We start from the raw sequence: 26,164 nt of genomic DNA, 5'->3' as shown, positions 1-26,164 counted from the left end.
AGAAAATCCAGTAGTAAAGGTTGTAGGAATCCAGTAGTCAGAGTTTTATAGGACCCTAGTAGAAAATCCAGTAGTAAGAGTCGTATGAGGAAAAAAAATCCAGTAAAAGAGTCCAGAAATAAAACATTTTCAAATGTTTTTGTTGCATTACAAGCCTCCAATAGGTGAGGCGAAATAATTCAAACCAATGACATCATATCTCACCTCACTGTCAAACTGCCTCCACCCACTTAAAGTAAACTTAATACATTTTAACATCTCACAGATTTGCACTAACAGCCCTCGTCCTGTAGTGTTACACACTTTAAAAAAAGCCAACTCGATTTAAAGGATGGATGAGAACGGCCTTGTCATGTGTTGTTTGGGAAGTAAACGCCAGAGGGCAGCACGGTGCAAACATAAAAATAGAATATTTTATTGGACATTTTAAACTAAAACCCCATATTTATCATGATTATTGTTTCAGTACATATAAAACATTTTGTCTTAGTTCCTGCACTAATAGAGCACAGGCTAAAGTGTCTCAATTATAAAATGTAAAAAAGAAACTAGAAATGAGCCAGAGGTGGTTTTACTCAGCTGTGCCTGGTCAGCTGTTCCAGGTTAACACACATCATTATCATATATTTATCATATGCGATAAATAAAGAAAAATAAGTAGAAACAGTGCTCTGCTCAGGTGTCTTTGCCTCTGTAGCCTGTCTGTAAACAGTTTTAGGCTGAGCTACTTGTTTGATTGACGTCTCAAGAACCAATCAGAGTAGCCAGAATGGGCGGGGGCGGGTCTTACGCGGCTCTTTAAAGTTAAATGAAGTGGGTGGCCGCGGCACTGGCCGAACCTGAGCCTGCGTGGCAGACCCTCCATCCTCAAGAATGACCTCCAAGTGCCCAAGATGCGAGAAGCCGGTGTTTTTCGGTAAGAGTTTTTTAAAAATCGAGAAAATTCAGACAAGAATGAAGTAGAATTCAAATTTGATCCAAGTTATAATTTTTAATAAATTCAAGGTGAAGTTGACAGACATTTCTGACAGTTAAACTAATAGTTAAAGCTAATATTAATAATTATTATAAATAATAAACTGACTAAAATATGTCATTTATTGGTCTATTAGTTCACTTCATTGCAGCCTGTGAGATGACTGGTTTACTGGCCGCAGCGTGTTGTTGTTTATGGCTTAGCCAAGTTAGCCTAACTGTCCCGTAATTTTAACGGTCCCGAGTTTGTCGGTGTGTTTCACGGCTCTGCTCCTCTGGGAGGAGGTGGTGGTAGTGAGTACACACGGTAGTTAGCTAGTAGGACCCGCTCGGTCAGCTTGAGTAAGCGAAAATACCTGAAATTCGCACCTTATTCAAACTGTCCGTTCCACCTTAAAAAGTACAGCGGTGGCAGTGCGGCGCCGGCGCTGCGCTCGCTACTCAACTGCTAGACTTTTTAAGGTGGAACGGGATCGTTCGAGCAGTTACTTCAGCTTCGTTAGGAAAGCACGGGGGTTTAGAGTAAACTTGAGGAAAGCCCTGTTTTAGGTCCTCTCAATGCTTTAGGTCCTGACTTTTCAGGTTATTAGTCCATTAAAGTTACCTCCCATGAAGCTGGTACTGCTGGTATTCAATGGAGGTCCGAGTTGGGAAAGTGTGTGTCTGAACGTGTATTTCTCTCTTTATGGGAACCAGAGATGGGCAGAAGGCAGGGTCACATGCAGCGTTGTGGGGACATCTGTTAGGCCCCCATTTCAACGTGTAAGTAAATAGAGCGAGGAGGACATTAGTGTTGGGGTATGTGCAGTGCAGTTGGGATCCCCCACAAAGACAGGAATACAAACCTGTGTGTGTGTGTGTGTGTGTGGACAAAGACACCTCAGGAATGTGCTGGTCACTGCTTTGGACTGACCAATAGTGAAGGTCTATTGTCTCTTATGTCCAACAGTACAAAGTAAAATTGCCTAATTTTCTGGCCATATGAGGTTCTCCATGGGTTTGTTATTCAGGGCAGATGTTTATGTCTTTATTTTTCATTTCTAGAAGATCAGCTTGACTGTAAACAATTTTAGGCTGAGCCACTTGTTTGATTGACGTCTCAAGAACCAATCAGAGCAGCCAGAATGGACGGGGGCGGGTCTTACGCGGCTTTTTAAAGTTAAATAAAAAGGTGTTTATGTCCTAATTTTTCATTTCTAGAAGATCAGCTGGGATTTCTACTGATTTATGGCCCCGTTGGGCTCGCAAGCCAAGTTTGGACTGTTTTTGTAGACATTTTTCCACATTTTATTCCACAAAAAGTCTTTACACATGTTCATTTTTCACTTTCTGACTAAATAATATTAATAAGCTTTGGTTGGCCAATGTTCCTCGTAGGTGTTGAGAAGAACCGCACTCAGAAAAGTTGGGTTTATCGCTGTTAAGTTAAGGGACACAAGATCTGTTAGCTCATCTGTTAGAAAAGGTACTCAAGCAAGTCAGTAGCATCGTCCGGAATCAGTGACCATTACTATATACCAAATTTACCATTTTCCATTTCTCACTTCGTCTTTTTTTTATCGTCGGCATGTTGGGTTGGATCTGAAGGTTGAGAATATGGTTTAATTTGGACAAATTGATCAAATGTAAAACCTAAAGAGTCTTTGGGAAGCTGAAATACACACTTGAGCACATGTTTGCTTTCACATTCGCACTATTGACATTCCCCTGGACTCATCAGAGGCCAAGGTACAGCATATACACACACACACACAAGTATTCTGACATCTGCTCTGTCTGTACTGTCCAGGGAGGAAGGCTGTCCACTAGATCTTGGAGGAGCCAAAGAGTGCTGGTATGGTCAGGATGTTGGATGATCACCACCCCACCACCTCATCCCTAACTCCCCAACGTATCCCAAAACTATTAGATGGAGCACCACCATCCATCATTCCAGATAACACAGTTGCTGGGGGGCTTTATACCCCTCTAGCCCACGCCTGGCATTAGGCAGCATGGTGCCAGTAGGTTCATGCAGACCTGCTCCAGAACGGAGTCCTGTTATTCCATTGGCAGTGCTTCTCTATCTCTACAGGGAGTGGACAAGCTGTGCACGTGCATTTGCACTGTCAGCAATGGGTGCAGCTTAAAGTAGCCAAATGCATTCATTAGAAGGGGTGTCTGCAAACATTTATGGGACGTATAGTATTGCATAGGTCGTGGATATGCGCTTTTAAGGCATTGCATGCAGTGAGAGGCTTGAGATGATGGCTTTAGACATGTCTCCGTACCATTACCGTACTCCAGAAATCTGCTTGGGCTTTAAAAAGATGAGAGTTATGGATTGTGGTTCGCACAGAATGAATTACAGAATGAATTACACTTCAACAAATGAGTCCATCAACAAACGAGTCCCGTGTTTTCCATTCGTTTTTAAGCCCAATAACAAAAACCATGGAAAATCAGTTGAATAACAGCAACTTTGCATTTCTTCATTAAGAAATTTGATCCAGAATTTCTGTGAATAGTTAAGTGTGCAGAAGATGAGCTGATCTTTAAAGTTGAGACACAAGATTAGTGCATTATTTTAGATTTGTGCAATTCGAAAAAAGGAAAGAGACACTGTGCAAAAGTCTGGGCACCTTAAGACATCACTTTTAAGGCCTAAGATCTTAGTAAGCTTGTTTAGGGCTTTGGCTTGTTCTGAGATATTGCGAGGAAAGGCGATGCAGGTGATGCAGCCATGAGCTCCTCTAAAATTTGAAGAATTGATGCCCACAAAGCAGGAGAAGACTAGAAGAAGATAGCAAAGTGTTTTCAGGTAGGCTGCTTAAGGCGGCTTAATGTAATTAAGAAATGGCAGTTAACAGGAACATTGGGGGTCACGCTAAGGTCTGAGAGACTTTCTGAGAGAAGCGCTCGGAGGCTCGCTAGGAAGGCTAATAACAACAACCTCTTCGGAAGACCTTTAGGAAGCGTTTGCAGACTCTTTCGCAGTGGTGCTGCACGTTTCTACTGTGCACAAACTGAAACACACCTCCAAGGTGAAGATTTTGCCATGGCCTTCATCGTCCCCCGACCCAAACATCATTGAGATGGCCTAAGACTCTCACAGAACTAGAAGCCTTTTGCAGGGCGAAAATTCACCAAACAGGAACTGAAAGACTCTACAGAAAGGAGGTGTTACCAAGTACTTAGCATTACAGGGGACCCATCATTAATAATATTTTAAGGCTGGATTAAAAAATTTATATATTGAACTTTCAGCATTTTGGAAGTCAGATCATCTTTTACTGACTTAGTAGCGTATATTTGGACCAGGGGCGTCCCCGGAGGTTTCATCCCACTGTAGCTTTTATAAGAGGCATCAGTTTCTTCACGTTTCCATTCACTAGAATCTGTTTATGAATGTAGCTCTGTGTGTGTGTGTGTGTGTGTGTGTGTGTGTGTGTGTGTGGCCTCGTTTTGTTTTGTAAGGAGAAAAAAAGAAGCTTTTGCCAAGTAGGGCCATGGTGCGTAATGATGTAACACATGGTTTAATTGTCAGTCTTGGGAAGCTGAAACACACACTTGAGCACAAGCACACTCATAGACACACACACACACACACACACACACACACACACACACACACTCTTTCCCTAGCGATGCCTTCCTACATAGGCCTAAATACTGTTTACCTAGACGAACGCACCAGACGTGAACACAGAGGCTTGCCTGAGCAGCGGACAACACTGACGGGTTTCGTGGGGATAATGTACACACACACACACACACACACACACACACACACACACACACACACAAGCTCATCAGTGTTAGCACAGGGGTGTCTGTAATTACTGTGTTAAACCAAACATGCAGATCCGAACATCAGAGCCAAGTTGTGCATGCTTGACATCCGTGTGTGTGTGTGTGTGTGTGTGTGTGTGTGTAATTACAGCCCAGCCTTTGTGAACTGTCATCGCAAAACAATAATCATAATTACTTTAATGAACACACAGAGCTCAGCGGCTGTTACGGAACTGGCGAAGATCTTGAATACTTGCACCCATCCGTGCGGAGTTTGTAGCTGTTGGAAAGTGGAGGAGGGGGAACCCCCCCCCCGGATGATGATGATAATAATAATAATAATAATAAATAAATCACATCTAGCCGACTTGCTGGAGTGGCCAGGTCTCAGATATGCAGCCTCGGATGGGAAGGATTCCCAGCTTATCTATTGCAGAAGTTCTGTTATCTAAGTAGCTAAGGTAGCTAAGGCGCAGGTTCGAATCCTGGTCATGCCGGTAGCCATCAGCAGCCGAAGCCCAGAGAGAGCACAATCGGCCTTGCTCTGTCCAGGGTGGGTAGATGGCGCTCTCTCGCTCGCTCTCTCTCTCTCGGTGGCAGTTTGAAAAACAGAAGGCTTGATTGTGCAAGTGTCGGAGGGGGGCGGTGTTGGTGCGCCAGTGTCGATGGAGAGGGGGTTGGGGGGGTGGGGTTACATACGGGGTTGGGTAATTGGCGTTCCAAATTGGGGAGGAAATGGGTGAAAAATCTGAAATAATGTTCTTGCCACTGCAAATTTTTACGAAAGTCAGTGGATAAGATGTGAAGAAAGTCTGGAGAAGTGAATTAGCAGGTGTCCCAATACTTTTGTCCAAATAGTGGGTTTAGTTGAATTAATATATAATGCCACATCCAGTTGAATGATATTCTACTGCTTGTTGTGGTCAGCTGGCTCAGGCAACAGTATAGTCGTACTATGGTCATTTAAGCTGGGCTGGAGTTGTCTGCTACATGAGAGTCGAATGGCAGGACTTCCCTTGTACTACTCTACTCCTGTATATTTCAACACTGCCTACACTCATTCAGCACTGATCAAGTGATATGTAGCCTCAAGTGATACTGTCTGTCTCTCTCTGTGTCTCTCTCTCTGTCGTAGCGGAGAAGGTGAGCTCTCTTGGGAAGAACTGGCACCGATTCTGTTTGAAATGTGAACGCTGTAATAAGATTCTGTCTCCTGGAGGCCATGCTGAGGTAAGGCACCTGAGGGGAAGCCTTAGTGAGTGACCGCATCATGAAAAAGCTGGTTGAGTCACATATAGTTTAGACACAGGAAAGACACAGAGCATCTGATTTAGAGGGAAAACAAACTAGACCACTCTCTCCAGTAACTAGGACTAAAACCCCTTTTCCTCATTTGTTTATGAGTAATTACTTTCTTTCAAAATGTAATAACTAATTAATGAGACACATGGCAGAAGTTTAATGACAGAAGTCAATATCCTGAGAACATAAGTTATATTTTGGCATATTAAGTCACAATATTGAGAACATGAGTGGTTGTTATAAAAACTGAGAAAATATGTACATATTTTGACAAATTAAATTAAAGAGACATTATTCTACAAATGTTCTAATATCCAAAATGCTAAGAACATAACTATTTCAAAATATTAAGTCAATTTCCAAGAAAAGAATTATTATTACAAATTAAGTCAAAATACTAATAACATTATTTTTCACAGTCAGTCAAAAATAGAAAAATAAGTAACAGAAAATAAGTAACTATACCAAAATATCAAATCTAAATTCAAAGAACAAAAACAGTTATTTCAGAATAGTAAATTAAAAAAAAACTATTTAAGGCTAAATGCTAATAGCAATCATTTTTTTACTTAATATTAAGTCAACATTACAAAAAAAGTAATTATTTCACAATATTAAGTAAATTATACATATTTAATTATATACATATACAAATTAAGTCAACATAAATTTTAAAAACAGTAAGAGACAGTAATTTTCCAAACTAAAGGCTAAATGCTAATAGCTATAATTTTTCACAATATTCAGGCAAAAAACTGAGAAAATAAGTGACTACTCCCAAATATAACATCTAAATACAAAGAACATAAGTAATTATTTCACATTATGTCAACATTGTCAGTCAAAATACTGAAAACCTAAGTAATTATTTTAAAACGTGTCAAAATGCTAAGAAAATAGTCATTATATATATATATATGCTATTATGTAAAAATTTGATTGGAAGACTTCCAGACTTATTTGTATATTGTTTTGTCCTTCTAAGCCTCGTCCCACCACAGACATTTTATTTTGACCTCCCAACACAAAGCTTGGTCTGGGAACCGCAGGTTTGAAGCATTAATACACTTGTACTGTTCGTACGTTAATTCCATTATCCGATGCGGTTCAGAGGAGGATGCACCCTCCTGTTGAGCTTTAGTTCCTCTCATTGTTTCTTCCTCATGCTCTTATGGAGGTTTTTCCTGCAGCAGTCGCCTTCGGCTTGTTCAAAAAGGGGCCGGATTGCCGAGCACATAGCAGCGATAGGGCAGTGGCGTTCACTGAGCAACAGATAAAACACTGACTATGGGAGTTCAGCTGGTTAGCAGGAGTCCAGTAGCTATATATAGTGTCCACTCAGTCAGATATCTGTTAGCAAGCTAACCGGCTAAGTTGCTATACAGGTAATACAGCTGTACGGTACTACACTGTAACACAGGTACGTTAAAGCCATAGAACACGAAAGGGAGTGTGGCCTGAGCTAACTGTTGCATATTACATTACAAAATCCACAGCAATGTGGACCTACCAGACCACTCTTTTTTTTTTTTGAGTATATATAATATATTATATGTAAATTAATATATTAGACAAGGCAGGGAGGATCGCAGAAGCAAATTGATACCATTTATTTCAATATTTTCTCCCTTTTCCACAAAAAATATTAAGTACTGCTGCTTTAATTCAATTTTTTATTATTTAATTCAGAAAAGAACAAAAATACTGTAAAGTAATGGTCATTTTTCATGTAATCCAATTTGGGTTAAGATGATACAGCACTGGTATACCTTGATGTTGCTTTTTCTTTTTAGTTTTAGCAATGCTTTAAGCAACAAATTTGAGCGATATTTGTGGCGTAATGCCCATAAATGAGTACCATCACTGTTAGTGTGTTTTTAGCTTGTTAATTCCATCATCATCATCATCGTCCTCATGACTCTCATCATCATCATTTTCTTCTTATCTGCTTAATCCAGTTCAGTGTCACAGTCATTTTTAATTCCATTTACTATAATTGAAAGTGCCTTTAACCTTCGGATTAAGTCACAGATTACATTAATGGAGATTACAGAGTACAGAGTAGGTCTTTTAAGGAACCCTCCCAGCCCTGGTGTTCGCTCAGCACTTTGAATTTTGCTGTGCTGTGATCGATCGGCCGCACTGTGTGGTCAGCCGAGCAGGTCCCATTACACACGCTCAGTGTGCGACAGTGATTTGAGATGGGCGATTCGACGTCTCCATATCCCACACCCGCAGTGTCACACCCACAGTTCAGTAGGAGTTAACTCGAGTCGGTCAGTTGAAGACTGACCTGAGGTGAAAGAACGGGGATTGCCGTGCCCTGCGTGTCACACTCTGTGACCCATATAGAACATAGACATGCAGTCCGGAGCTGCAGAAGTGGATCCCACTAAGGCCTCAGAGCTGGATTCCAGGTCGCCCATGAACAAAAGCATGCCTTCTCCTCTGTGATCCGAGAGCCCTGTCTCTTCCTCCTGTAGTCCCCCCCCCACACCACCGCCTCTTTCTCGCCGTCACGCTACGTTTCATGGTCCTGCTTGATGGGCTAGGAAGCATTTTCTTGTTCAGTGGTTTCATTCCTCAGCACTCGTTTCAGGGACTTTGTTGGCCTCGGTTTGCTTTGCTTGGTAATTGTTTAACATGGCTGGTGACTCTGGGGGTGTGGGTATGAATGAGCCCTCCAGCCAATCGTAGTGTTTTTACTGTGAGCTGTGAGCATCCTGACTAAATTATGAGGGGCTTGGGTGAATCTAGGCAATAAATGTTAGCAGATTTAGGTCAAAACAGTACAGGCCAATCTCTAACCTAGCTTTTTAATTCTGGAGAGTAGAATGTAGCCTGAATGCTAACAGCAGTGAATGTTATTTGCTGGTGGTTTTACAACTTTTAAAATTCTTACAAATTTCAATAAATAGTAGATTTCTGACTGGTTAGCATGTATAAACCTGTGTAAGGCTCCTTTTAGTGCGTTTTGAGACAAGAAACCCAAAAATTAAGGTTTAGACTGTTGTGAGACTTTCTCTTAGGAGACTTTCTGTCTTGGATGAGAATCTTTAGATTCTGTTTTGATGGGGTAGTTTTTATGATTTGCCAGGCTTTTACACAGTTGTTAGGGGTCCCACATTGGGACACTTTATTTTCTGGCTGATCTCCTCAGAAATATCTTCTGAAAAATGTGTGTGGCCTTGTGGACTTGCTCCAGTGTTTTGGGTCATTGTCCTGCTGCATAACCCAACTTATACAGTGTATTAGCCGACATACAGACACTTCTTGAGCCCTGATGCAGCAAAGCAGGCCCAAATCAGGATGTTCCCTCCACCATACTTTACCATACTTCCGTTTTGGGATGATATTTTCATATTGATGTGCAGTGCCTTTTTTTACGCCAGATGTAGCACTACGTGTTCTTACCAAATAGTTAAATCTTAGTTTCATCTGTCCACAAAACATTTCGCCAGTACTGTTGTGGAGTGTCAGTGTGCTCTTTTGCAAATGTCAGGCGTGCAGCAATGTTCTTTTCAGTAAGCAGTGGCTTACTTCGTGGTGTCCTGCCATAGACACCCTGCTTGTTCAAGGTTTTTTTTGTAGACTCATGAACACAAATGTTAGCCTGTACCAATGACGCCTTCAAATCGTTGGCTGTCAGTCTTGGGGTCATTTTTACTGGGCGCCAATGATCTTTTTTTGAGGTAATTTAATCAAGGGTTCACTTACTCTATATCCACTAGCAACCAACAGCAGGAATTGATTAACCTAGTATCTGTGAGCCAACTATGAAATTAAAATTTAATATAATGTTATGTTCATGTTTTTCATCAAGCTACTCTCGTCTTACCTAGTAGGCCGTACCATTCTAACCATGATAAGTGCTCATATTGCATGTTTAATTGCTGCTGCCAGTTGCTGTGGGTTAATTACAGCAAACTAAAAAGCTGGATAAGGGCCATAATATGATCCTACCAGAATTGCCCCTCGCCTGTTAATACGCAAGCAAGCTGGGTGGAATGCGTTGGTGGGATCTTCAATAATAGCTTGAACTTGTTTATTTTCAGGAGAACGACTGCTTATTTTCGGGACTCGATTACGTAAGCTATGAGGCTGTCCCACACTCCTTGTGGACCTCTCCCAGCAGCTAGGAAAGGAAAGAAATGAGACGATGAACCAGTCTTTGAACCACCGGTTCAAATGTTTCGAATGGCAAAGCTTAAAAGCAAAGAGATGAACACGAAGCATCGTTCGGCCGGCGTAAGAATCTGGCATTGCATGGGCTTTGGAATGGGAATGTGTAGACGGAGATGGAAAGAACCGAGTGGGAGAGAGAGAGAGTGAGTTGGCCTGGAGGAGAGGAAGAAGGAGATTCTTTCAGGGCTCCACTGTGTTTCTTTTAACAGGAAATGTAAATCATAATATTGGTAACCTCAGTGAAATTCCAGGCTACACTGCACAATCAGTCATCTTTAGGCTAAAATGCTGTCCGTTACATCTGGTACATTCAAAGCCAGCGCACTCACGGACACACAGCCCACAGCCTCATAAAGCCGCTACTGTAGCTCCTCACTGTAGAGAGGACAAAGACGGCCCTCATTCGCTGCCAGGGTACCAGTAACACAATCCACACACACACACACCCATACAACCCACACACACACACTTTCAATGTTATTTCACCCTTAGTTATTTCATTACTTCATCAGCTGCGTGTGGGTTCGCACATCAATTCCACGCTCATATTACTTACAAAATGATGGATATTACAACAGTAAGTATCCTAAAGGTGGGCCCGATCCGAACCGAATGGGTGTTTGACAGGGGCGTAAACAGCCCCACCCCTGCAGGAGTCTCACAAGCTTTTGTTTTCTGGCAGGAGTTTGAGGCCTTTGAATCTGGGCGCGATATCGGCTCACAAAGGTAAAGCCATTCATACTGACAGTGGTGAGGCGCTAGCATTTGCTCAAGTTAAGTCTTGTAGCTTGGTGACTACCGTCGAAGCAGCGTTAGGGTCCAAACAAGCTTTTTACAAGTATTTACGTAGTAGTCAGTTAGTAGTTAGAGAGGCCTTGGTTGGGGTGGGCTGTGTGATTGGGAAGGGCTGTGGAGCAGTAGAGGGCGACGGTGCTGAGGCACTGTTAGCCAAGGGAACGGGGTAGGGCTAAGGGAGTCAATACACTAAATGAACAAGTAAGGTTCTAGGAGACCAGCGATCTACACCATCTTGGCTTCTACTTTGTTTGTTTTTCCGCCTTTTTTCGTTTTCATCATTCTAAAAGGTGTAAAGGTATTTGTCACTGTACAGCGAAATGTGTCCTCTGCATTTAACCCATCTGTGGTAGTGAACACACACCCGGGAATCGAACCCACAACCCTGTTATCAATAGCCCGGCGCTCTAACCGCTGAGCCAACACTGCCCCACTAAGGGGTGCAATTCCACCCATCACCTGTGCTTGCTGGTGGCGCAGTAGTAGGGTGTTGGCCCTCCACTGCCAGGGTTGCTGGATCAAATCCCACAGTGCACAGAAACATTGACAGTCACAATACCCACATCACGTTCCTTACACTTATTACTTAAGACTGGGCTTTTGCACTTGGGTCGAACTCCCTGACCGTCCCGGAACGCTGTTGTCATGATTAGTTTGAGAGGTCTCGTATGTCAGCTTCTTCCACAAGTGTCCCGCCCAACTGAAGCCCAACCGAAAAACACAAAAATCACTAGGCACACAATATGGGTTAAGTAGCTGAGGTGAGCTGAAGAGCCTAACAGTGGTAAATTAGCAGATGTGGGTTTCGACCCCAAAATCTAACTAGTATTATAAAACTTTTAGTAGACAGGTTTTTTTTCTGGATTTTGGATTGAAAATGTCTCCTGAGCAAAATGTTCCACTTTTCATTATACATTATATGTCCAAACGTTTGTGGACATCCTTTCTAATGAATGCATTCACCTCCTTTATGTTGCATCAATTGCTGACACAGATGTGCAGATGTGTCTAGTAGAGAAATATTGCCAATAGAATAGGACTCTCTAGAGCAGATGAAAAATGAACCTAATGGCACCATGCCAGCTAATGCCAGATGTGGGATAATAGGGGTATAAAGCCCATCAGCAGCATTGAGCAGTGGAGCTGTGTTCTCTGGAATGATGGTGGTGCTCCATCCAATACTTTTGGGATGAGGTGGGGTGGTGATCACCGCTGAATCAATTCTTCTCCAAAATCTAGTAGAAAGCCTTCCTTCTTCCCTGGACAGTAGAGACAGCTATTCCAACAAAAGCAGGATAGCCCTTCAGGCGCCGGTACTTTTTGTTGCTGAGGTGGATATAAATGGACAGGTTGTTTTTTGTGGGGTGGAGTTCGCTGGTAAATGCAGCTCTCCCCCTGTTGCCTCAGTGCCCTTTAGTTCTGGTTGGCATCACAGACTCAACTATTAAGATAATGGCTTCTGTATTTTTAGCTTTTGCTAAAGGAAGGGGTACACGGCTGTGAGAGAGTTAGAACAATAAGACAGTGTTTTCTCCAAAGGCAGGTAGTGGGTATTTAGATGGGAGGTCAGGGCCTTGTGGGGGACTGGCAGGAAACAGAGGAACGTTCCATTCCGGTTTATGTGAAGTGATGTATAGTCCTAAAGTCCTATAGGCCACCTGAGAAAAGTTATGCAAAGCCATTCATGTGGACAGTAAGCCTTTAATATGCTCAGTTTAAGAAAATAGAGATTAGGACAAATATAATTCTGAATATTAATGCAATAAATGATTTATCAGTGTGTTATCGGTGAATAATGAGAGTTCAGTACATGGATGTGACAAAACGTGAACCCCAAACGCTGCTGAACCAAAACAGAGCTGGAAAACAGGCCAATTTCAAAACCCCAAAACTGTTACATCACAGTCTTGACTCGTTACACCCCGCCCTCCCCCAAATTTCCATTTTCTTACTAGTGAAAGCGGATGAAACCTCATCGGCAACTTGAGGAAAACATGGTGTTGCTGGATGCTAAAAGCTAACTGGCTACAATCTCTTTAGCTTGCTAACAGCACATTGCGCTGAGAGGACACAACGAGAGGACAGCAGCACTATCCAGTAAGACTTTGGAATAATTACAGTGTTTCTAACAGCATTAAAACTATGGTATAATTTGTGGGTTCTTCTCTTTTCGAGCTACACTATATGGACAAAAGTATTGGGACACCTGCTTAATCATTGTTTCTTCCAAATTATTTTTTTGGGGTTTTTTTTGAGTAACTGTCTCTACTTTCCAGAGAAAGCTTTCTACTAAATTTTGTACCATAGAGAGGTCAGGATGTTGGATGATCACCACCTTACCGAGACCCCAGCTTATCCCAACTCGTCCCTTCCAAAAGTATTAGATGGCGCACCAACCGTTATTCCAGGGGACACAGCTCAATGCTGCTGGGGGCTTTATACCCTTCTAGCCCAGGCCTGCTTCAGAGAGTCCTATACTATTGGCGGTACTTCTCTTTTCTACAGGGACTAGACAAGCTGTGTTCATCTGTGCTTTTGCATGGGTGCAACCTTAAAGAAGATGAATGTATTCTTTAGACAGGGTGTCCACGAACATTTGGGCATATAGTGTATGTATAGAACCATTGTAAAAGGTTCTTTAAAGAGCCAGAAACAAGAGGGTTTAAAAGTAAGCAAAGAACCATGTACGCATTTAATTGGCTCCTGGTTTGATGGTCACATTTGACCGAAACTGCCTGTGACCGCTTGCACTGCCCTCTTGGAGTGAACTGCCTGACCCGTGGCCTAAAATAAGGGCAAGAGATAAAGACAAGTATGCCTTTGTGAGCAAGAGATCCAGTGGGGAGCAGAGAGCCGTGGTTGTAGTCGACGCTGGTCCACTTTTTAAGCCTTCAAATGTACAAAGATACCAATCAGGACAGTTTATTTATACACACACACACACACACACACACACACACAACCAATAATGTTCAAATCTTCCGACACTTATCACCCCGACTGAAGTATGATCTCATATCCTTCATGTAACTTCCTGCCCGCCAAGTAATTGTCCAGTGGCATGTTAATTACCCCAGATGAGGCCGTGTGCAATCTCCATACCCTCCCTTCGTGTTTTAGCACTATTTTACCATGATAATATTGTTAAACATCCACACAGACAGCACCATACACGGCACAGATGGGCAGGGTCGCACAGGAAAGAGTGAGCCACGCCGTCCCCAGAGGTACCCCTCTTCCCTCAGCAGAAGGGGGGCCCCAAGAGCACTCGTAGCATCCTGTGTCCTACACCGTCCCGCCCACCAGCACCCCGCACAACGCCATCTAAACAACCACACTAGCAAAGCTAAAAACGCACATGATATTTGTGATAACAGCACAGCCTTTCCACGCCAAGACTGTATCACGTCGGCAACAGTTGAAAAGGCCGAGCTGAACCAAAGTCTTTATTGGCACGTCTGTTTACTCTGCGGCTAGCATTGCACACAGGACCAGACTCCAGGACTCTGAATGACCGAAATTACCAAAATATGGGAAACTGAAGGTCAGAGTTATCTTCATGTGTCAACAAATCTGAAGGTGAAGATGGATGAGCATACACGATATCATCTCAGGAAGTCAAGTCTGGCGACTACAATCATTAGTGAAGTCGGAGTTGTGAACTCAAGGTGAAGTAAATGTTAGTTAGCTAGATAAATATCATTCTGAATATTAATGCAATAAATGATTTCATGTATCGGTGTGTTAGCTGTTTTTCTTGGCATAGTTGAATAAGGAGAGTTCAGTATATGGATGTGAGAAACCTTCAACCTTAAACGCTGCTGTTCCTCCTTTAAAAGAAGATCCAGCAGAACCAAAACAGAGCTGGAAAACAGGCCAATTTCAAAACCCCAAAACTGTTACATCACAGTCTTGACTCATTATACCCCCAAAAAGTGCAATTTCTCACTAGAGAAAGCCTGAACACATGGTGTTGTTGATGCTGGATGCTAAAAGCTAACTGGCTACAATCTTTTCAGCTTGCTAACAGCACATTGCGCTGAGAGGACACAACGAGAGGACAGCATGGACTCTATGAATGACCAAAATTACCAAAATATACTGTTATGTACCGTTATCTTCATGTGTCAACAAATCTAAAGGTTAAGATGGGTGAGCATACATGATATCATCTCAGGACGTCAAGCCTGACGACTATAATCATTAGTAAAGTCGGAGTTGTGAACTCAAGGTGAAGTAAATGTTAGTTAGCAACTGAGGACAAATGTGAAAATGCTTGGATGGAAGCAGTGGTCCATCACCATTGAAAGGAACGAGCAGGGCTGTTTAGACAGGGTGAAAAGGTGCAGTAATGTGATGGATACTTGGGGTATTTTGACCAAAGCATGTCATACACATTTCAGACAGTATGACCCCAGGGAACCGTATTAATGTATGGATAAGAGGGTCTACTTGTCACCTTAAAAACACACTACCTGTGGGTTTGAACACATGTATGAATAAGTCCAGAGTCGTGGAAACGCCCCTTTTATCCACCCTGTAATTATTTGGCTTTGAGGCAGCGAATGAGAGCTTTGCACTAAGGAAGGTGTGTGTGTGTGTGTGTGTGTGTGTGTGTGTGGGAGAGAGAGACAGAAAAGAGAGAGACATGGCATTCTTCAGGTAGGAGAGAGGGTGAGGTCACAAGCTAACTTTGCGAGCTTTGAGCACATCAGCCGTTCACTGTTTAGTGTGTAAATATTGCTTTTCTTCCTTTCATAGACAGGAATGTGCTGAGGAGCATATGGGAGCGCTTTGCAAAAAATGTCAAAAATCCCTCGGTTTGGCTGAATGTGTGTGTGAGGGAAGTATGGGTTGGGTTTCAGTCTGTCTGGGCCTTGGAGAAAAGCTCAGTAGCAAAAGGACTGTGAACAAAAAAAAAAAAAAAAAACTATCACGAACCCACCCAGCAGCCCCCCCCCCCCCCTGCAGCTCTGTCTGAGCTTTCCCAGATGAACTCTTAGACATCTATGATGATGGCTGTCGTCATATTATATATGTAACTGAATATGCGACACATCACATTTACTCTTAACTGACATGGCAAAAATGTAGAAATAAATTAATTAATTAATTTAAATACGGAAAATAAGACCATACACAACAGGGTTGTCAGCTTGGCTCAAAATCGGAAAATCGGAAAGCTCATAAAATATCAAGCATCCATAGCTTTTCTCAGCCTGGAGTTACGAGATCGTTGCGCAACGTTTGTTTTCTTGAGAATTTCTTTTCCGTATGATGATGATGACCACAGCTCCGTGAAATCGCCCTAACGGCAGGTAAAACAGCCATGTTGCTGCAAAAGTCGAGGCTCACATAAAGAAAATACTTTGTTAATATAAGATCTGGATGTGCTTAGAGTGGGTTGACGGTCTGGTGTTTATTAGCAACATTAGCCTAGCATCTCCCGTTGCCTCCCATAACAACATGGTCCGCATCTGAAACTCTGACAGGCTTAGGCATAGGCACAGCCACAGCCGTCTAAGGCCGGGAGTCTCTCTGGGTGGGTAGGATGGCCCTCCCTCTCCCCCCATTACTCAAATTTATTTCTCTCAGCCTGAAGTTACAAGATATATTCAAATATATATATTTTTTCAACATTATTTTGAGAACGTCTTTTCCGTATAATAACCCGGGTCCATGAAAACGCCCTAATGGTGACTAAACCGCCACGTTGCTGCAAGAGTCGAGGCTCTAGTAAAGAAAATACTTTACGATTATTACGATCTGGATGTGTTTAGAGTGGGTTGAGAGATGTTTTGGGTCTAGTCTAAGTCTGGTGTTTATTAGCAACGTTAGCCTAGCCTCTCCCATTTCTAAACATGTCTTGGGTGGTCAGCTGCATCTGAAGCTAATACATTAAGGCCAAGGCTGTATCATCAGGTTTAATCCCAGTGATGTAGGAGTCTCTCTGGATGGGTAAGGTGGCCCTCCCTCTCCCCCTCCCACCATTACTGAAAGGTTAGCTCTGTTAGCTGATGTTACAGGACATCAGCTAACTGGTAGCATTGTGTGAGGGGGGGTGGGTTAAGGCTTAACTAGTGGGTGGGATTTGGACATGACTAAACTGAAATAAAAATAATAAAGTAAATAACAATGAACTTTTCAACTTTCAGCTGGGGTCAGGGCACAGGGTCACAGGGTGCTGTACCATACCCGGAGCAGCGAGGGGGGTTAGGGGGTTATGGTTGTGTAACAGTACAGATCTCAGAGTGCTGATATTAATTTATTTATTATGTATTTGTTTTTCTCCTCACCAGCATGATGGATTGCCGTACTGCCACAAGCCCTGCTACGGAACCCTGTTTGGACCAAAAGGTGAGGACAGCACTTCCAGATGTCGAAGGTTAAGTCTGTGCAGGCTGTTCTCTCGTTCTGTCAGATGTGAATGAGTTGGTGAATACCTAATGATTGGGTAAAGGTTAGGATTAGGATTAGTTTTGGGGTTGAAGTCAAGGTAAGGTTTAAGTTTAGTAAACTCGCTTATCCGGGTCTGATCCTGCTGAAAAATGCCAGCTGGAAGCCCTGCCATGAGAGGCAACATGTAGCCGCAGGATCCTGCATATATCACCAGTGGCGGTTCTGGGGTCCAGTCTAGGACCAGTGGTTATGTTCGAGAGGCCGATAGCTTTCTAGCTTATGGTGTTTTGCAGGCATTAAGAAATTTAATATAATTCAGATTTTTTTATTCACAGTTTTTAGTTACAATTTCACAATTTACTCTTCTGCATAATCTGAATTCTATAATTCAATTAAATTAAATTCTAAAATTCATTTTTGCCTAATTTAGGCTACAGGGGGGCTGCAGGGGGGTCCAAGCGTGTTTCCTTGAGAGCCTAGACCCGCTAAGCTGAGCTGCTGATGTCCCTCAGAACCCATTATCTAATCAGACCACACCTGTAGTCATTTACATATCTGCCTGGGACATGACTCACATGCCGACATTCCCGACAGCTGGTCAGTGATGGTAATAGAATTGATAACATTCATCCATTAGATTAGATTAGATTAGATTGGATGAAACTTTAGCTGTTTGTTTAAATGTTAAATCCAGACAAGCTGAGGATTTACTGCAGATGTACAGTGGACCCTCAAAGTGAAGAGGAGGAGGAGAATTCCGGCAGGCCGGAAGCTTGTTATGGTGGTGTGAAAATGGGCTGTAAAAGCCAGGAGTGGAAACTGAGTTACGATGCGAATGACTGACCTGAATTCCTCATCAATCAGACTCAGAAACTTCCCCAACTTCCCCTCGAGCTAAGCAAGTGCACTCAGCCACTGAATGGTGGGAGGAAATCGAACCCCCACTGTGTGTGTGCGTGCATGTGTGTGTGTGTGTGTGTGTGCATTTACTCTCAGCAGTTTGAAACTGGTTTCAGAAATGATTTTCCAATTGCGGAAAATTCAGATAGCCTTAGTTCTCAGGTTGCAGTGTGTGTGTGTGTGTGTGTGTGTGTGTGTGTGCGCGTGCGTGTGTGTATAGGAACACTAAACAAAAATAAACACCTCAGTAGTTCAGGCTTTTTCTTTCATAATATATTCAACTGACACCATTAACCAGACAGTAGAGTTTGCATGTACAAAAAATTAAAGGGTCCATACCTGACTTTTATCTTGTATAGGACGTTTTTAGGACATTTGTAAGTGTTGATGTCTCAGTAAGTCCGAATTATTTGGTTCACAGCTCTCTTAATCCTTTAGAATTAAGCCAGATGTTTATTTTTTACTGTTTAAGACTGAAATTCCATATTTGTTGTTGTTGTTGTTGTTGTTTCTGTTGTTGCAGCATATAGATACTATGTATAATACATGGCCACATTTATTCGGTGTACTTTCCCTTTACGGCAGACAGTCTTAGCCATAGCTGTTGTTGCTAAAGCAACAATATTTTTAACAATATCAACAAAAATAAAAATGAAATACATTTTTGTAACTATGACATCACAAAACCAATAAATTGACATTTTCCCAATGAAAGCTGTGTTTAAGTACTGAATTAAGCTCTTTTATTTCCAAACCTTCACTTTTTTATAGTTTTTCATGTACTGCCCCTTTAAACCAGTCATGACTTCTAATGATGTACAATAGGATAAACAAACAGCCATAATTACCATGACGACGACAACAGTAACAACAGAGACAACAGCTTGAATTCTAGAGCGTTTTATTTCTTGAGGAGGAAAGCGTTAAGCTTCATGAGCCTGTGTGTGAGGGTCTGTGGGAGAGCGAGAGGAAGATGAGGGAGAGGAGATGAGAGTGGGCCAGTTCTAAAAGGAGAGGCTGTTCGTACGTTCATCTACAACACTAATTGGATCACTCCCTCTCGAGAGTACATGGCACCGCTCAGCTTCAGAGAACTGGAGGCACTTCCCTTACTATTGCCCTTACTTACTATACAGTGCTGTCCTGCTTAACAGAGAAAGGCCGAGAAGGGGAGGGAGGGAGAGCGGGAGAGAGAGGAGGGTGGAAAGGGACTGGAGACTGTGTACAGATATTTACATATATAATACATAGGCGGATTATTATTATTATTATTATTATTATTATATACTGTTAATACTTTGACATATTTATTTAAAATGGGTAATATGTCACATATAGGTACTTAACATATAATACAAATGGGTAATTATTATTATTAGTAGTAGTAGTAATAGTAGTAATAGTAGTATATAGGTACTAAACTTACATATACATATGGTTATAATTGTTATTATATAGGTAGTTATAAACATACTCATGCGTGCGTTATATATATGTATAATGTGTATATAGGTATTTAACCTTCATATAATATCAGCATTATTGTTTAATTATTATTATTAATATGTTACTTATGGAACATATTGTATTTACATATAATGTATATATTATGTACTTAAATGACATCATCATCATCATCATCATTACCTGTCTGATATTTATAAGCTTCATTATAACACACACACACACACACACACACACACACACTTACTTACACATGCATTCTATACCTGATATACCTCTGTCTGCTCCGTTGTCTTGTCATTGGCAGGTGTGAATATCGGTGGGGCAGGGTCGTACATTTATGAAACCCCTCCTCAGACGCCAGTCAACAAGACCTGCGACAGCCCCTCAGACGGCTCGCCCACCACGCCGTGGTCCAACGCACACATCAATTACCATCAACCCAAAGGTAGCGCGGTACACCCTCACAAACTGGACCTTAATTATAGTGGACCAGAAAATTAGTGTGTGTGTCTCTGTATACTTCTGTGCACATCTATGCCTTCACCCACAGCCTGCAACACACACACACACACACACACACCCCCACACACACGTATTACTATATGACCGCTCTGGAATGCAGCGTTCAGCTTCTTCTGGCTGGAGGAGCTTGAGCTGAAGGAGAAAGAGGATATTGCATTCAGAACTGCACATCCTCCTTACAACAATAGCCTCCTCCACAGGACGGCTTCTTCAGCAAACATGGCACACATGCTTACAGGCCATAAGTCACTTTGACCTAAGGGCCTACCAATACACACCAAGCCGCCATAACATTAAAACCACTTGCATGAATATCATTGATTATCTGGTTGCAGTGGCTCCTACAAGGTATGGAATCTACATAAGTGAAAATGTGTTGGAAGCAAGAAAAATGGGCAAGCGTAAGAATCCGTCTAGACGGCTGGATCAGAACATCTCCACAGCATCAGGCCGGTTTTCATACACCATATATTAGATTATATTTAGTAAAGAGTGTCACACCTTATACACGATGTGACAGTTATGCACAGCAGAGGCAAGGTTTCCAGAGTGGGAATGCTCTCCCACACACACACACACACACACGCACATCTATACGTTTACCCCCCCCAGTGCAGATCTATAGGTCTGAGCCTATAGAGGAACACAGCGATAGGGTTTTTTTACATGTAGTTTCAATACCAGTACCAGTACCACAAAAGTGAACCGGTGACGGGGTAAAAGATAGGGCCTAGGCTCATTGATGAGCTCCATGGAGGCTCCACCTCACAGCGGACAGGCCTTAGAGGTTTCCATAAATTGCTGCCAGATACCACAGGACACCTTCAGAGGTCATGTGGAGTCCATTCCTCGACCGGTCAGAGCCGTACTGGCAGCACAAGGTGGACCTACATAATATCAGGCAGGTGGTTTGAACACAGTACCGGTCCTTAATCAGAGCCATGCTTTCCATTTGCATCATCGGAGGTTATATTTAGTAAAGAGTGTCACACTTCATACACCATGTGACCCTTATGCACACAAGAGGCAAGGTTTCCAGAATGGGAATGCTCTCCCACACACACACACACATCTATACGTTTACCCCCCCAGTGCAGATCTATAGGTCCGGGCCTATCGAGGAACACACTGATAGGGTTTTTTACATGTAGTTCAGGTACACAGCTCACATCATGGTACACGACATGCACACACACACACACACACACACACTCCACCCAGCTACACACAAGCCTACCCACAAACTGGGAGGAGGAGCTGCAGAGCTGACCCCTTTTGTCCTGCAAACAGTGGAATTTTAATTGGTCACTTTGATTGGGTCACTTCCTGAGAGATTTCCCTTAATGGGCGTTTTCCGACAGGCTGGGGAACCGAGGGCTGAAGAAATGTTGGGAATGCTTTGAGGAATGTTACAACAGTGTTACAACACGCTGGGAAAGCGTTGATGTGTGGTGACCCTGAGGTCTGGCCTGCCGAGCTGTCTGTTGCCAGACTGATGTAGTCGTAGCCTGTAAGAGAGGGTGTTCAAACTGTGATCTGTTCTAGACGGCTGGATCAGAACATCTCCACAGCATCAGGCCGGTCTTGTGGAGTGTTCCTGGTATGCAGTGGCCAGTACCACTACCACTAAAGTCAACCGGTGACAGGGTAAAGGGTAAACCCCTCCTGGTCCCATCACTTGACCCCGATAGGGTACCCATACAGGGTATAGTTAATGATTAATAAAGATACGAAGAGACACACACACACAAGTTACATAAGAGTGTAAAAACTATATATTTATGTCTCCTTGTGTGTGTGTGTGTGTTTGTAGTGCCAAGCCCCCCAACACGGATGTTTGCTGGGGAGACGTCTCTGTGCCCAGGCTGTGGAAAAGTGGTGTACTTTGGTGAGTGTGCAGAAAGTGCCCCGTCACATTCGATATGAGCATCAGAGATTTCAGGAATTCCTGTGGTGTGTGTGTGTGTGTGTGTGTGTGTGTTTCTGTGGTGGAACAGAGTCTGAGGTTCAGTCTTTTCTGCTTGCTGCACATTTTTGAGAGCGTTAGTACTGATTGTTGTGAGAGTAAGAGGGACGATTTAGAGCCCGACATACAAACATAAATAAACAGTTAAAACAGTAAAATTGCTTTATGAATTTATGTATTCATATGTTTGAAGTAGGGATGCACTATATATAAGTTGGATCAGTGCATCCATAATATATGTATATCCGACTTTTATTTGTTCTGATATGATGCTGATACTCTGCGTTTTGGGTGAAACCATTGAATTAATAAAACCTCACCATGTGGGAAAGACTTAAGGCATCAGGATTGACTTAAACACTTGAATGGCCATCAAGCTTTATTTCTCGGGTTGAATCAAGCACGATTGGAGAATCTGTTGATTCAAGCCGTCCACGCGGGTTTGGACAGATGTTAACACCTAGAATTGTTTGTTTTGATGGTCTGTAGAGTTCATAGAGACTCGACCCATTTCATTTTGTCTGGATGGAAAAAAATAATTGCTTGAGGAATTAGGAAGATCCTTAGGGTAAGCGTCTATTAATGTCATGACGTCAGATTGTTGACTTCAAAATGTATATATAAATGTATAATAAAAAATGTGAAATGTGGTGTTTTTGCTTATTTATTTATTTATTTTTATATTGCAATATGCATTACAGACAATAATCTGTTTTTCTTTTCTATATCGTTCCGCCCCAGCTTGAAATACAACAATATAGTGTTTAAGAAAGCTGTATTGTGTTAATAGTGTGATTATATATATTGTACATATATATATGTACACACACTGAGTGAGTTTTGGTATCTGTTGTAATGCAGACAGATGTGTTGTGCTGTGATCTGCCGCTGTAACCGTGTGCTAATGATGTCATACCTCTCTCCTGCAGCTGAAAAGGTGACGTCATTGGGCCGTAACTGGCACAGGCCGTGTCTGCGCTGTGAGAGATGCAAGAAAACCCTGACCTCTGGTGGCCATGCTGAGGTATTGCACCAATTTAGCAATGCATTTTTATGTTTTGCACCCAGTTTAATTAGCGTAGTAGACCGTCGACTACAATGGGAATGAGTATTTACGACCTCTGGCTGTTTCTGTTGCTGTGCCTTTAAGGCTGATGTACACTATACTGCCAAATGTTTGTGGACACCCCTTCTAATGAACGCATTCATTGCTGACACTGGTGTGCAAACAAACACACACAAACAGCTTGTCTAGTCCCTGTAGAGAAATACTGCCAATAGAATAGGACTATCTAGAGCAGATCAACAAAAACCTACTGGCACCATATTTCCTAATGCCAGGTCTGGGCTAGAGGGGTATAAAGACCCCCCCACAGTGGTATTGAGCCGAGGAGCAGTGAAACTGTGTCCTCTGTGGAATGATTGATGGTGTTCCATCTGATACTTTTGGGATGAGTTGAAGAGTTGGGGATGATAGTGTGATGGTGATCATCCAACATCCTGACCTCACTAATAAATTCAATCAAATTCTCACAGCAATGCTCCTCCACATTCAGACACTTACTTCAACAAAAGCAGGAGAGACTTCAAATTTCGAATAAAACAATGAATGAGCAGGTGTCCCAATACTTTTGTCCAGAAAGTGTATGGAAATGACTTATACTGCTGTCATATATTGCACGCCAGTGAAGAGCAGTCCGGTACGTTGACATGGCCTGCTAATGTATACATTTATGATGGTTGAGGGCCCCCTAGTGGCCAGGTCAGCCTGGACTCATGCCCAGAACACCCTGTTTGTGGTCCATCCCCGGTCACTTTTCAAATATAACAAATATATACATATAAATACAGATTTTCTCTGTCTGTTGCAGCACGAAGGCCGACCGTATTGTCACGTGCCCTGCTACGGGTACCTGTTTGGACCAAAAGGTGTGAACATCGGCGAGGTAGGCTGTTACGTCTACGAGAAGGACAACATGGAGAACGAAATCCCAACTGAATATTAACCACAAATGGAAAAGGATTTTATTTGTATTTGTATTTTTTGGCCATATGACGTTTATGTATGTATTTAAAGTATTCATTCAATACAGACGGCAAATCCGGGATCCAGAAAGTAAAACAAAGCCACCCCACGATTTTGGTCCAACTGCCCTGCGGCTCTGCTACAGCCCAGCTGAACCTCAACCATCGTAGATGTATACTTTCTGCTAAGCCAAGCCAAGCTGCAGGAGAGCGGTCAATCCTGGGGTGGATTTTTACTTTCTGGGTCCTGGATTTGCCATCTCCACATGTAGGCTATTACGCTAGGTAGTGTAAGAGCTAGGGAAAAGTTCTGCATGGCTCCACACACACACACACACCCACACACACACACCACCAGATATACTCTGAACACACTGAGATGCCTGTACGCAGTCCATCACCACCACCACCCCCCCCCCCTCCCACCCTTATTTAAACGTATCACACTGTAAAACAGGTCAGTTATTCTTTACACATCTAGATGCTGACCTGAGCTGAGTATCTTAATGTGTAGGTGAATAAAACATAATGTACAAATATACAGTGTCCTCCCTGTCCCTAATGTGTGCTTTATGCTTGATTAGCTACAGATTAGCGCTGTGTCTGCTACTTCTCAGGTAACATCTAGAACCTCAACACAATTAGATTGGCAAAGAGGAATTTCTTTGGATGTACGAACACCGATGGACGTCTTTAACTCACTGAATCTGACCTACCGTGTACCATATTAGCATACACTATATGTCCAAATATTTATGGACACCCTTTCTAATGAATGCCTTCAGCGGCTTCAGGTTGCAACCATTGCTGACACAGATGGGCAAGTGCACTTGCACACTTTGTCTAGGTCCTGTAGAGGTGTTGTCAATAGAACAGGACTCTCTGGAGCAGATCAACATGAACCTAGGGGCACCATGACTAATGCCGGGCGCGGGCTAGAGGGGTATAAAGCCCCCCCCCTCCCCCAACGCAGCATTAAACAGTGTAACTGTAGAAGAACAGGCGGTAGAACAACAACTTTCTGAACCACTGCCTGATCTGTGAGCAGTGGCTATTCAAAAGGTCAGGGAGGGTGGGGACTGAGACAATGCAATGCCACCAGGGAACCAACGCACTCTGAGGAAAGCGCCGCGTAAGAGGAAAGAGCCATCTACCCACCTGGACAGAGCAAGGCCAGTTGTGCTCTCTTAGGCTCTGGTTGCATGACCCGGGATTCGAACCAGCGGCAGTGCTGTGGTCCGCTGGAATGCTACGCTGGCGCCTTACTTTTTGGGTATGAGGCTAACACTACCAATAGCAGAGCTCCAGCCACTGTCATCCGTCTGCCAAGCTTGTCAAGCAGGTAGCACCCACCGATGGCTGAGTTAAGTACAGGTTCAGGCCGAAACTTTCAACACTGAATCCAGTTCTGTAGGCGATGATGGAAGTGAAAAAACTGGGAATTTAGGAATGCTATTACTATGGAAACTCCTGGTGTCAAACTTGAAGCTGCTCTAATCTGTCAATTGTCTGGGAGTGAGGTTCCGGTTGGGCCAGGCTGAATAGGGTGGGGTGCATTGTGGTAGGCAGTGGTGGCTCAGCGGTTAGAGCTCCCGCTGGCTGAGGACAGTGTTGTGGGTTCGATGCCCGGGCTCGGCAAGCTGCCACTGTGGGGGCTCTTGAGCAAGGCCCTTCACCCTCTCTGCTCCCTGGGTGTTGGAGTTGGCTGCCCACCACTCTCTCTCTCTCTCTCTGTGTGTGTGTGTGTGTGCTTACTGCCCCTAGTTCTAGTATGTGTGTTTAATACCACATTTCACTGATAAATACTTGCACCATTAGTAGTAGCGTCTATGGAGGTCCGGTGAGGAACGAGGGGTC

The 26,164-nt window shown here is 43.0% G+C and overlaps 1 protein-coding gene across 1 annotated transcript; it reads left to right on the top strand.

Moving 5' to 3' along the window:
• Positions 1–831: 831 nt before the first annotated feature.
• crip3 (cysteine-rich protein 3) lies at positions 832–24,844 on the top strand. The gene is made up of 7 exons (XM_072689998.1): positions 832–916; positions 5,882–5,976; positions 17,328–17,385; positions 20,099–20,239; positions 22,130–22,204; positions 23,212–23,306; positions 24,154–24,844. The coding sequence occupies exons 1-7, from the start codon at positions 874–876 to the stop codon at positions 24,286–24,288; spliced, it is 642 nt and encodes a 213-aa protein (XP_072546099.1). The 5' UTR covers positions 832–873; the 3' UTR covers positions 24,289–24,844.
• The last annotated feature ends 1,320 nt before the right edge of the window (positions 24,845–26,164 follow it).

This window comes from Salminus brasiliensis, chromosome 10 (assembly GCF_030463535.1).
Source record: "Salminus brasiliensis chromosome 10, fSalBra1.hap2, whole genome shotgun sequence".
NCBI classification, from domain to species: Eukaryota; Metazoa; Chordata; class Actinopteri; order Characiformes; family Bryconidae; genus Salminus; species Salminus brasiliensis.
Note: the sequence above shows the minus strand (reverse complement) of the source record. Positions and strands in the feature narration are given on the sequence as shown.

Bases quoted from the DNA above. Each gene is read 5' to 3' on its own strand.
- crip3 (XM_072689998.1), top strand. From the start codon at position 874: ATGACCTCCAAGTGCCCAAGATGCGAGAAGCCGGTGTTTTTCG. The intron at 917-5,881 runs GTAAGAGTTTTT...TCTCTGTCGTAG, and splicing joins CGAGAAGCCGGTGTTTTTCG to CGGAGAAGGTGAGCTCTCTT. The intron at 20,240-22,129 runs GTAGCGCGGTAC...GTGTGTTTGTAG, and splicing joins CAATTACCATCAACCCAAAG to TGCCAAGCCCCCCAACACGG.